This window comes from Diabrotica virgifera, chromosome 2 (genome assembly GCF_917563875.1).
Source record: "Diabrotica virgifera virgifera chromosome 2, PGI_DIABVI_V3a".
NCBI classification, from domain to species: domain Eukaryota; kingdom Metazoa; phylum Arthropoda; class Insecta; order Coleoptera; family Chrysomelidae; genus Diabrotica; species Diabrotica virgifera.
This window is the reverse complement of record NC_065444.1, coordinates 221,498,007-221,510,860: the sequence shown is the minus strand read 5'-3', so window position 1 is coordinate 221,510,860 and position 12,854 is coordinate 221,498,007. Positions and strand designations below refer to the sequence as shown.

At 34.2% G+C, this 12,854-nt stretch overlaps 1 protein-coding gene across 1 annotated transcript in view; it reads left to right on the top strand.

Moving 5' to 3' along the window:
- Positions 1-12,854, top strand: part of LOC126880388 (guanine nucleotide exchange factor subunit Rich) — a 109,419-nt gene that overhangs the window by 26,969 nt on the left and 69,596 nt on the right. The window contains exons 4-6 of the mRNA XM_050644223.1: positions 845-1,352; positions 4,409-4,725; positions 7,551-7,806. Of these exons, the coding sequence (XP_050500180.1) occupies positions 845-1,352; positions 4,409-4,725; positions 7,551-7,806 (1,081 nt within the window). The remainder of the gene's footprint in view (positions 1-844; positions 1,353-4,408; positions 4,726-7,550; positions 7,807-12,854) is intronic.

The following is a 12,854-nucleotide window of genomic DNA, read 5'->3' as shown; positions in this document are numbered from 1 at the left end:
TCGCCTACTTTCTTGTCTACATTTAGTAATTTGTTCTAGGTATTATTACGTCTGTTGACTATTCTTTGTATATATGCATCACTTTTCATAACTGCTTGATGTTTATATATTGTTTTAAATGTAAAGCCCATTTTCTTTATCCAATTTTAAAGAGTTTTCTCACAGCAATGCATATTCAGATTGGTTGTTTCTAATTTCTTTCTTAATATTTATATTTTAGGTATTTAATTGCTTCTCTAGCAATTGTATATTGTGGTTTTCAATAGTTTTATAAATGAAGCGTCTATAGGTCTTGAAAATTTGTAGTCACATCGTTTCTCGTGATGATGAAGTTGGTTGTACCATTTTTCATCGAAACCTTCGTTTTAGATAGAGAATATAGAATATAGAAATACGAATTTCGCATAAAGATTTTTGTACACATTAAAACATTTGTACTTGCTGTGTTTCAGCGTTTAATCTTCTGATGTTATAATCTTCTTTACGGGTACTTTTTTTCAGGAATTACATTCACCCCGTCATTGCCACTGGCACTTTCTATCAAATCAGTGTTCTTATCAATGTTATCGTACGCAATATTTTCAACCACATTGTCCCACGGACTCCACAACGCCAAAATTACAAATTACAAAATTACATCAAACAACACTCTACTAACGGACTCTTTTCTAACTAAAAAGGCTTATCTTACCAAAACGACATCAGCCGGTCGTAAAAAGAAGGGCGACATCAAACGTCGCCGCGTTTAAAGCGTTCTACTATATAAATTACCGCGACTATGCAGATTAATTTTAATACAGACTTATAGTACCTATTCGTAATATTTTGTTTTAATATATTTTAGAGCGAAGAAATTACAGTATGGGATGGAAAAATTACTGGCGTTGTGTGCATCACAATGATGGAAATAATGTTATCAACAACAAACAACCACGTTCTGAGGTATCGATGGGATGGAACACAAAACAGAGATTATGCATTAGATTTAAGAAGGATACCATTCTGTATCAACCAACAAGTTGCTAAAGCGGTACCTATAGTCGAAGAAAACATTTATATCACCGGCATTGAATACTCGCCTCTAGTGGGTGGTTTTTCAATAGTTCTGAACGATGGAAGAGCGGCATTCTTGACAGCGCCATCTTTGAAATTCGATCCAAATCAAGTTCAGGGCATTTGGGCTCAGGGAATGGATGATGCTACGTGTACAAATATTAATCATAAGTTTAGGCTGATTACTTTTGGTCGTTTGAATTCGGAATGTGTTGTTTATACTATTGATGAAAGTACAGGTGGTTTAGAGATATCACATACTTGTGTTCTTAGCAGTAAAGATTATCCTGGGGATCCAGGTAAGCTTAATTATTCTAGTTTATTCGTATTATATTATTACCAACAATAACCGAATGTTGGCTTCATATTGATAAATACAGGATACTTCTAAGTAAGTACGACAAACTTTAAGGGGTAGTTCTACTTGAAAAAATAATGAAAGTTTGGTCCACAAATGATTCGTTTCCGAGATACAGGGTGTTGAAATTTTTCTTTTAAACTGCCAATTTATTTATTGCTCTAAGACTGGTTGAGCTATGAAAATGAAATTTGGCGGGCTTTAAGAGGTTTTTTTAACAGAGGCGCTTATTTAAGAGGCGCATTTTTTAACATACAAATAAGAATTTTGTGTTCGTCATTGGCTCGCATACGGGAAATGGTCTAAATTTTTTTAAAGAAAAAAATAGTACGCCACTGAGATATTTCAAAGTAAAAACTATTTTTGAATTCTTCGTTTAATTTATGATAAAAAACCTCTTTTGTCTTATTTCATATGGTGCACCGTTTTTATGTAAAAAATAAATAAGATTTAAACTAGGTGCAAAGCTACAACAACTGTTCAAAATCACCTGCTTTAGAGGTGACAGAAGAATTTTATATTTATCATTGTCGCGCGTACGGGTAACGGTCTGAATTTTTTAATGAAAAAAAATAGTACGCCACTGAGATATTTCAAATTAAAAATCATTTTTGAATTCCTCGTTATATTTATGACAAAAAATCTATCTTTCTTGGCTTTTTTTCATATAAGGTGCCGTTTTTATGCAAAAAGATAAACCATCTTAACATTTACAAAGTATTCGAAATAAGTTTCTATACATATGAAAACTACCTCGAATACTTTGTAAGCGTTAAGATGTATTATTTTTTTATATAAAAAATGCGCATCATATGAAAAAAGGCAAGGATCATATCTCAGTGGCGTACTATTTTTTTCTTAGAAAAATTAGCTTTGCGCCTAGTTGATATGAAATCTTATTAGTGTTATTTTCTGTTATTGTTCTAGTTTAGTATCATTGTATTAGATAGTTCTTGATAATTTATTAATTAAATGAAAAATACGCGCTAAGATGTTTATTTTTTACATAAAAACGGTTCATCATAAGAAAATAAAACAAGAGAGGGTTTTGACGTACTATTTTTTTCTTTAACAAAATTCAGACCATTACCCGTATGCGCTAAAATGATTAATACAAAATTCTTATTTGTATGTCAAAAAATACGCAATAATTACCTCTTAAAGCCCACCAAATTACATTTTCATAGCTCAACCGGCCTTAGAGCAATAAATAAATTGGCAGTTTGAAAGAAAAATTTCATCACCCCGTATCTCGGAAACGAAGCATTTGCGGACATATGTTTATTATTTTTTCAAACAACTGTAATAAATTATGTAATGGAACAAACTGTAATTATTTTTTCATGTAGAATTACCCCTTAAAGTTTGTCATACTTTTTGGTTTTTGGACCCTTAGGGATCCGGGCAGCCTGCGAAGTCTTCAGGAATCAGTCGCCTAAGTTTGAGCTTGTGCTTTCTTAATGATACATCCCCCTAGATTATTTAAGACATTTTTACACCTCAGTCACCCCCATTGTGATTTCTTTTAAATTTACACAAATCCCAACAGCTGTCAATAAGTTAAATAAATTCCATAACTTTAATTTAACACAAAATTGCTTTTTTAAATCTTAGGTTTTTTGACAAAAAGATGTTTTTACTGATTTCAGTTATCGAATATGTATTAACATTAGTGTAATGTGGGTTGCCTATCCATCTCCACTAACAGTATACGCAAATACATTTTTAACAACATTTAGTTTACTGAATTTCAAATGATAATTTTCACAATGGAGTGTGTTGTTACATCATTTCTAATTTTAACAAGTTGTAAACTATAGTCTTTAAATATGACAGGCTAATTTTTCAACTTCCTGTGGAACTGTCATTTCTGTCTTGTCATCGTTCTGAGGTCTCCACCTATTTCATTGTCATTTGCTACCAGACTTTCACCATGTAATCAAGTCACATCACAGCTCAGATGTTACCTAGGGCATAATATTAAAATAGTTTAAACATCCATGCTTTAATTGGCATTTTTAACTGATGTTTCCTTAACGAACCACTTATACAGGGCTTTGACCCATATATTTTTGTTAAACTATATCTTGGTGGTTAGCATGTAAACTTCACGTGAGTATAACCGACAGCTTTTTTAACCATAGTCAAAATTTCAATACCTTTGCATTATTTTATCAGGTTATATTCATTTTAGGTAAGCACTGATGATGACTGGTAAACCAGTCGAAAACTAGTTATGTGATTGTGATGTAGCCCTTTTTAAGGATTTTAAATATATACCTTTTATAAAGGATTTACTATTTTTTGTATTACATGGTATACAGCCAACTACAGGAAAACTTTTTCCTTGTGGATTTCTAAGTATGTGCCCCAAATATGCTTTCTTGTGCCTTTAATGGTGGTCAAAAATTATCTGTCTGTTCTGATTCTGGACAACACCATTTTGTTCGTAATATGATCGGTCCATGGTATTTTCAAAATATTCCTAAAAAGCCACATTTCAAAAGCTTCCAGCTTTCTCTAGATATAACATTTTACCATCCGATATCTTATTTGCAAATTGGGTATTTGGTTACTCAGAAATTTCTTCATCTCCAAAAAAGGCTACTCTTGTTTGCTTTATTCTTGATCGAATTTCTGATTTCGGATTTAGATCTTCCGTAATCCAGACTCCTAAGTATTTCCTTTTGTCCACTTGTTCAATATCTTCATTTTTTATCTGGATCCTTGTTGATAACCATGGTTTGTGTTTTCTATCTGTAACGACCAAAAAATAAAAAAAGCTGCCCTTGCTGAGAAACTCAAATAAAGACAATGTACTGGGCTAGACTCTCGAACTTACACAAGCATCAGAAGACAGGAAATTTTGCCAGAGTAATTTCTAACCTCTATTAATGGAGACTGCACTCAAAGAAGACAAGTATACACAATCTATGGCCACAATATTAACATGGCCAGTTATTGAACATGACAAATAAAAACTTCAAAACATTTCAGGTGCTGTTGAAAGGGTCCTTTGGACACCCGACGGTTGTGCCTTAGTTGCATCTTGGTCAAAAGGCGGTATAGCCATGTGGTCAACTTTTGGAGCACTTTTGATGTGTTCCTTAGGGTGGGATTATGGTTTAAATATTGATTTAGAGAGAAGCAACCCTTTACAAGTTGCTTGCATGGAATTTTCAACAGAAGGTTATCAATTGTGGATGGTAAGGAAGCATTGTGGACAGAAAGATTCTGAGGGCAATGTCACTACCCCGACAAGTTTAATTCAGCTCGATTTTGTTAAAAGTGCCTTGGCGATTAATCCCTGCATGGTAAGTTAATATTTTACTTATTTACTATGTATTTGGGGGTTCATATTAGAATCATTTAACCTTTTAGTTTAGACTATTTTCTTGCTTTTCTTTTGTAAAGTGCCTGTCCATACTACTCTAATAAAACTTGAGAGGCAAGATAGGAAAAACACAGTTTTGAATTATTCAAAAGTAGACATTTTTGTTTAATATTTATAGTGCTAGCAAAAAATTCCGACCCCCCTCGTATCTTTTAAACGGTTTTACTCAGAATAGTGAAGTTTGGATGGAGGAAATAAACAGACGTAGGCTTCTCTTCTTCTTATTCTTCTTCTTCTTCTTCTTCTTCTTCTTCTTCTTAGCCTTCTATCGTCCACGTTTGGACATAGGCCTCTCCCAACTCCTTCAATCGGTCTCTATCCTGAGCAACATATTTCCAATTCGTTCCGGCTACTCTTTTAATATCATCAACCCACCTCATCTGTGGTCTTCCTCTCGGTCGTTTACTTTGGTAAGGTCCCCAATGTTGTATCGTTGCATTCCAACGTTGATCTTTTTGTCTAGCAGTGTGGCCTGCGAAGCTCCATTTAAGTTTGGCATCTTTTGTTGTTATGTCCTCGACTTTTGTTTTTAATCTTACCCAGTCGTTCCTCTTTTTATCTGACAGTCGTACACCTAACATTGCTCGTTCCATAGCTCTTTCTGTTGTGGCTAGTTTATTCATATTGGCCTTGGTTAGGGTCCAGATTTGACATCCATATGTCATGATAGGAAGGATGCACTGGATGAACACTTTGGTCCTCAAATATAGAGGTATTTTGCGGTTCTTAAGTATCCAACCAAGTTTTCCAAATCCTGCCCATGCTAGTCTTGCACTCCTAATAATTTCCACACTTTGGTTCTCTTTGTCCAGGATTTGGCCTAGGTAGATATATTCCTGGACTGTTTCTGTCTCACTGCCATTTATAGGTATACGTCTGGGGTCATCTGTGTTTGTCATTATTTTTGTTTTCTTCATGTTCATTTTCAGGCCGACGTATTAAGAGCTGCCTGCGAGTTCCTCCATCATAATTTGCAGTTCCTCGAATAAGCTCGCTATAATCACAATGTCGTCAGCGAATCTGAGGTGGTTTAGCTTCTTGCCATTAACATTAATGCCATAGGTTGGCCAATTTGTCGTCTTGAAGACGTCTTCTAGTGCTAGGTTGAAAAGCTTTGGCGATATTACGTCTCCTTATCTCACGCCTCTCTTAATAGGGATGGGATTTGTATTTTCGTCTAGTTGTACTATCATAGTTGCATTTTCATATATATTATGTATTAGTTGTCTATATCTCGAATCTATTCTACAATTATTAATAGCTTGTTCTATGGCCCACGTCTCGATACTATCAAACGCCTTTTCATAGTCTACGAAGTCAAGAAATACGGGTAGTTGGTATTCATTTGCCTTCTCTCAATGTTCTCATTGTCAGCAGATGGTCTGATGTACTATATCCTTTACGGAAGCCAGCCTGTTCCACTGGTTGGTAATTGTCCATTTTTTAGGTCAATCGGTTGTTAATAATTCTCATAAATAGTTTGTATACTTGACTGAGCAACGGTATCGGTCTATAATTCTGTAGGTCACATTTGTCCCTTTTTTTGTGTAAAAGTATTACTAGACTTTCGTTCCAGTCTTTAGGGATTTTGCTATTATGGAGACATTTATTAAATAGCTCTGTTAGTATAGGGATTGTTACTGTTTTGCTTGTTTTCAAGAGCTCGGCAATTATACCGTCCTGTCCTGGAGCTTTATTATTTTTTAGTTCTTTTAAAGCTCTTTCTATTTCGAATCCCTTTATATTTGGAAGTACTTCTGATCTCACGTTTTTTATTTTTCTTTTGACGTTCTCCTTTGTTGATTCATTAGGCTGGCTTTGCGAGCTGTACAAGCTTTTGTAGAAGTCTTCGACTATTTTTTCTCAGGCTTCTCAACTAATCATAAAAGGTGATGTAGTAGCCACAGATGACGTTACAGAGCCACTGTAATTTAAAATAAATATAAATAATAATTTAAAATGGGACCTTATGGCAAGTGATATCTCGTTTGAAAGGTATTGAAAATACCTATTCTATCATACTAATTTTGTTTTGGTTTAAGCTGATTTTGATGAGTAAATTAAATAAATACTAAAATGGTAGTTTCGCATTTAATTAATAAATATTTAAGAACCAGTTCTTATATTAAGTATTCAAAATGCGTTCCATCTATTTCCTGACAGTAATGCATCCTGTTGCTAAACTCTTATCGTATTGGTTCAAAATTGCCGGAGGAAATTGCCCTACATTCTTCAGCAATTCAAAATGTCGACACTGTCGTGACCTGTAGCGTAAATCTTAGATTTCAATTACTCTCACAGAAAAAAATCTAATGATATATGGTCCGTTGAGCGAGCTGGCCATTCTATCGGACCTCTTCGTCCAATTCATCTAACAGGATATTCCTCATCTAGGTAACATCTTACTGCACAATAATTTCAAGAATTAACGGCTCAATTGTGTTTTGTAACACTTCACGGTTAAGTTAGCTTCGAAAGAGGAAAACAGGTCCAACTGTGTAGTTTCCCAAAATACCTGTCCAAACATTTACTTTTTCTGGAAATTAAGTATGTTTTCACGAAAGACGTGATGATTTGTGTCACTCCAATACCTCACATTGTCTCTGTTAACGTTTCCATCGAGGGAAAAAGTACTTTCGTCGCTAAAACACATTGCTTTTATGTAATTTGGCTGTTGGCCAAAACCAATTAGTTAGTGACATGATGACTGAGATACCATCATCAAATTGGGTTTATTTCTTATAGAGCCATCAAAGTCATCTCTACCTCCAAGGTGAAGATAAACTGTATGTCAATTCAGCCAATACATTCATCAGGGTTTTTTCGGGAAGATCAAAGAAGGAAGACTTGTTTGGAGATAACAGTAGTTTCTCTCTTTCCACAACACTAGCTGAAGGGCGTCAGTGGCTTGTTATTCCTGTTCCTTCCACGTATTATTCTACTAACTGGCCTATCAGATACTCAGCCATCGATGCAGAAGGTCTCAGTATTGCCATAGCAGGTAATATTATATTTCTTACATAGAAACAAATAAAGAATTTTATGTACTTGTTAAATGCATTTTTACGAAATTTTGATTATTTCAAGTATACTTTTACTGTTTATTCATTAACAAATTTTATGCATTTATTGTTATCAAATCTTTAGCAAACTTTTGTCTTATATTAATACATACTTGAAGAAGGAGAATCTACTTTATAGCGATAAAATTGATCAACTACAAAACGTTTTACAGCGTTTTTAATATACCTACGCGTTTTTTTCATTTCACCCTGCTGGTCAAATAAAGTCAGAAGATTGCTCACTTGTCCCTGAGCTATGAATAAGAAAGGATCCGGTATGATCCTTATAACTGCGTATTACGACTCTACGATAGTATGAGAAAACAACTGTAAACATGAAAATCCCTAAATAGGGATTTTTTATTTAACCTTATGACCACGTTTTCACCATTTGGAACTGTGCGACGTTGGGAGTTGCAATCCTCAGAACCTTACCTAACCTTAATTACATATTAAACCTTAGAGTAAACAATATATACCATATTTTTATAATACATAATCTTGATAAAGATAACCGTTAAGAAGGTTATCGGATTATTAAAAATGAGTGCGGTCCTGAACTTAGTAGATTAAGCACACCGAAATTTAGTCTCGAAGTTTTCCATTGTTTTACTATAGTAAATCTTTAAATTAATTATAAGAAACATAATCAGTAGTTTGGTTATTAGTGGTGATTTGATTGCCGTAAGTACTTTTATCAATATTTTTACGGTTTCATCAAAATCTTACAGAATAACAAATTTCAATACAGCCATACAGTTTTGTAAATTCAAAGGTGATTAACAAAAACTTGTTTTTGCCTTTAATATCTTCGATAAGTTAAAGACTTTGCAATTAACAGAGTCGTACTGACCCATTAAAATATAATGAAACGAAACAAGAAAATTAAAAATTAAAAGTATTTAACAATTTTACCGATGGCTGGTACTTCTGACTACAGGGGTCCTCCAATGTTACCCGATCAACAAACACCATCTTATTCTACAATTACCAAACAAAAAGCAGCTACATTCCCTTTGAAAGACCAAGCCGTTATTATCCCAGCAGTTGACACACTAAAATTAGAAGACTACGTTACAGCAGTAGGATCACTAGTACAGCCCAAAAATGTACTTTTTTCGTCAAGAATTTCTAACGCCAGAATCTGCATCTACCTCTCCAGCAAAGAAGTTGTTGATACTTTTTTAACAGACCACGGAGGTATAAAAATAGGAGATAATGTTATTAGAGCGAGAAGACTAGTCACTCCTGCTAAAAGGTTACTGTTATCTAGTGTCTGTCCGTCTATTCCTCATCACATCGTTGAAAGATATCTTGCTGAAAATGGCTTTCATCTTATTTCACCGATGACTTTCTTAAGAGCGGGAATTCAAGACCCTCAATATAGTCACGTATTAAGCTTCCGTAGACAGGTGTACTATACACCTGACGACAATCTTGTTATTCCTGATGAATCAATTCTCATTGACTTCGATAATACATCGTACCGAATCTATCTTGCTGATGGACTCACCTGCTATCTCTGTCATCAATCTGGTCATATCGCCTCAACATGTACCAATATGGCCATCCAACCAAACCCGTCCATACCTACATCCCAAACTGACCAAGACTCTATTTCTACCTTTAATGCAACAGCTGAAAACAACAATGACTCTGTTCAGAATCAAACAGAAAACACTCGTGAAGTAATGGATTCCCAAGAACTCCCTACAGAAACTACTATACCGAAACGTTCTCATTCTGAAATATCGTCTCCACCTAGTGAAAACACAGAAATAGATTTTCCAAAACCTAAAGCAAGATCAACAAAAAAGCCAAGAGTCACTAAATCTGATACAAAAAGTGGAGAAACAGTTTCTACTGAATCACTTATCCAACCTGCAAAGGAATTTATTGATGAAGCTTCAACCCAGTTTGAATTAAACTATACAGAGTTAGTAAGCTTTCTGGATGATGCACATGGTTCCCCCAATCCATTAAGTATCGCACAAGAATACACGAAAAACATAACAGGACTATTAGTAATGCTAACAGAAATCTACCCCAAACTCGAAGACAGACGCATTAAATCTAGAATTACACGAATAAGGAAGAAAATACGTCGTCAACTAAATCTAGACCAAACTGAAAATGATAACTCCGAAGATACAGATGTTTCCCAAGAAAACCTCAATTAAAAACAAAAATCAATAAAATAAATATTAACAATAAATGGATATTATTCAGTGGAATATACAAGGATTATTTACACACATCGAAACACTTCAACTCCTAATAAAAGAAACAAACCCACAAATTATATGCCTACAAGAAACAAATTTTAAAAACAACAAAAAATATAACTTAAAACATTTCGATTCCTACCACAAAATCAGAAACTACGCCAACAAAGCAAGCGGTGGAGTATCAATATATGTTAATTCTAATTTAGAATCAGAGGAGTTTCCCTTACATTCTGCTTTAGAAGCCGTAGCAATATAAGTTCAATGTCCAACACAGCTCTTTGTGTGCAATGTTTATATCCCATCGGATGTGGATTTTGTCTCGAGAGATCTGGAGCATTTAATAGAGCAAATTCCAAAACCTAGACTTATTCTAGGTGACTTCAACTCTCACAGCATTTCCTGGGGATGCCATTCCACAGATAAAAGAGGAGAACAAATAGAAAAATTTCTTAATGAAACAGATTTTGTACTATTAAATACAGGAGAAAAAACTCGGTTTAACTCTGTTACAGGCAACCATTCTGCTATTGATCTGACTATATGTGAAAGTTCCCTAGCTCCTAGTCTAAACTGGGAAGTATTAAATCATACCTACGATAGCGACCACTGGCGTATAATAATAAGAAACAATAATACCACAAAAACAAACATAAATTTTTCAGAAACATGGAAAACTAAAGATGCAAATTGGATAGCTTACCAACAACTTATTGAAGACTACCTGCCTAATTTTGGAACAATAGGAGATAACATAAATTCCGTTACAGATAAATTTACCTCAATGTTAACAGAAGTAGCCACAATTATTATAGGCAAAACAGCAAAATCAAAACGTAAACATTCAGTACCTTGGTGGAACAAACAATGTGAAAAGGCACTTAAACAAAGTATTTAAGCATGCATTTAATGTATTAAAAAAACATCATACACCGGAAAACTTATCTAATTTTAAAAAACACAGAGCCTACGCAAGGTACATAATTAAGAAAAGTAAACGTGAATCATGGCAAGATTATGTTTCCACGATAACCGACGATACTCCGGCATCAGAGATCTGGAATAAAATCCGTAGAATTAAAGGAATTTCATACAGCAACAAAATTAACTCTCTTGACATTGAGGGAAACCTAATTACAAATAACAGTCAAATAGCCAATGCTTTAGCGAACTCATTCCAGACATATTCAAGTGATTCCGTGCATGACCCATTATTTGTCAAAAACAAAAAGAAAATAGAAAAGGAGGTCAAGATTACAGATTCCGTCAGCCCGCTAAATGTTGCAATAAGTATGCAAGAGCTAAATGAAGCACTACAAGGACTTAAAAACTGTAGCCCTGGATCAGATGAAATTCCAAATTGTTTTTTAATTAATCTTCCTTTAGCTGCAAAGCATCTACTCTTAGATATATACAACTTTTTATTTTCCACCAAACAATTTCCTAAATCGTGGAGTACCGCTACAATAATTCCTCTTTTGAAACCTAATAAAAACAAGTCAAATCCAGAATCTTATAGACCAATATCTTTAACATCTTCCTTAAGCAAATTACTAGAAAAAATTATAAATAGACGGTTGCAATTTTTCTTAGAATCAAAAGATCTAATAGTTCATCAGCAAAGCGGCTTTAGGAAAAACAGAAGCACAACTGACAATTTAGTGTCACTAGAGTCTGCAGTTAATGAGGCATTTGCAACTAATCGACAAGTTATAGCTGTCTTCTTTGATATAATTAAAGCTTATGATACTTTATGGAAATATGACATTATTGTTAAATTACAGCATTGGGGCATAGATGGAAATTTTCTAGCATTCGTCAAAAATTTTCTAGATGACAGAAATTTCAGAGTTAAATCAAACCAGGAATTTTCAGAATACCATACTCAAGAAAATGGCATACCCCAAGGATCTACACTAAGTGCAACACTCTTTCTGGTTGCAATTAACGATATCGTGAGCAGTGTCCGAAACCCTGTTAAAGCAATCCTATATGCAGATGACCTTGTAATTTATACTTCTCATAAGAATCTTAGTATGGCATCAAATATTATTCAACTTTCTATTAATTCCCTACAAAAATGGTCTAAAACAACAGGACTAAAATTTTCTACGGTTAAAACCAAAGTAATGTGCTTTTCTCGAAAACATCAAAATGTTGCAAATATTCCAAAATTAACACTGTATGATCAAGTTTTAGAAAATGTTGAGGAACTTAGATTCCTAGGTATGATTTTTGATTCAAAACTTACTTGGAACAAACACATCGAAGTACTTAAAAAATCATGTTTACAGCACATAAATATTCTTAAAGTACTAGCAAATCATAACTGGGGCGCAGACACGACACAGTTACTCAATATTTATATATCCTTAATCCGCAGTAAATTAGATTATGGATCAATTATATATAATTCAGCTAAGGATTCAACATTAAAAAAATTAGATATTGTACAAAATACCGCACTAAGACTAGCTCTAGGAGCCTACAGGACCAGTCCAGTTGAAAGTCTTTATGTAGAAGCAAATGAGTCGCCACTCTCGATTAGAAGATTACGTCTAAGTCTACAATACGCAAGCAAGCTATCAACTAATCCAAACAACCCAGCCTACCCCTATGCCTTTTCCACACATTACCATTCTAATTACATTCAAAATCCTAATCTTCGACCATCATTTAGCAAAAGAATTAGCAACTTCACATTTCCGAGTATTATGCATACCAGCTTTGATTATACTCCCCCTTGGACTATACAAATTCCG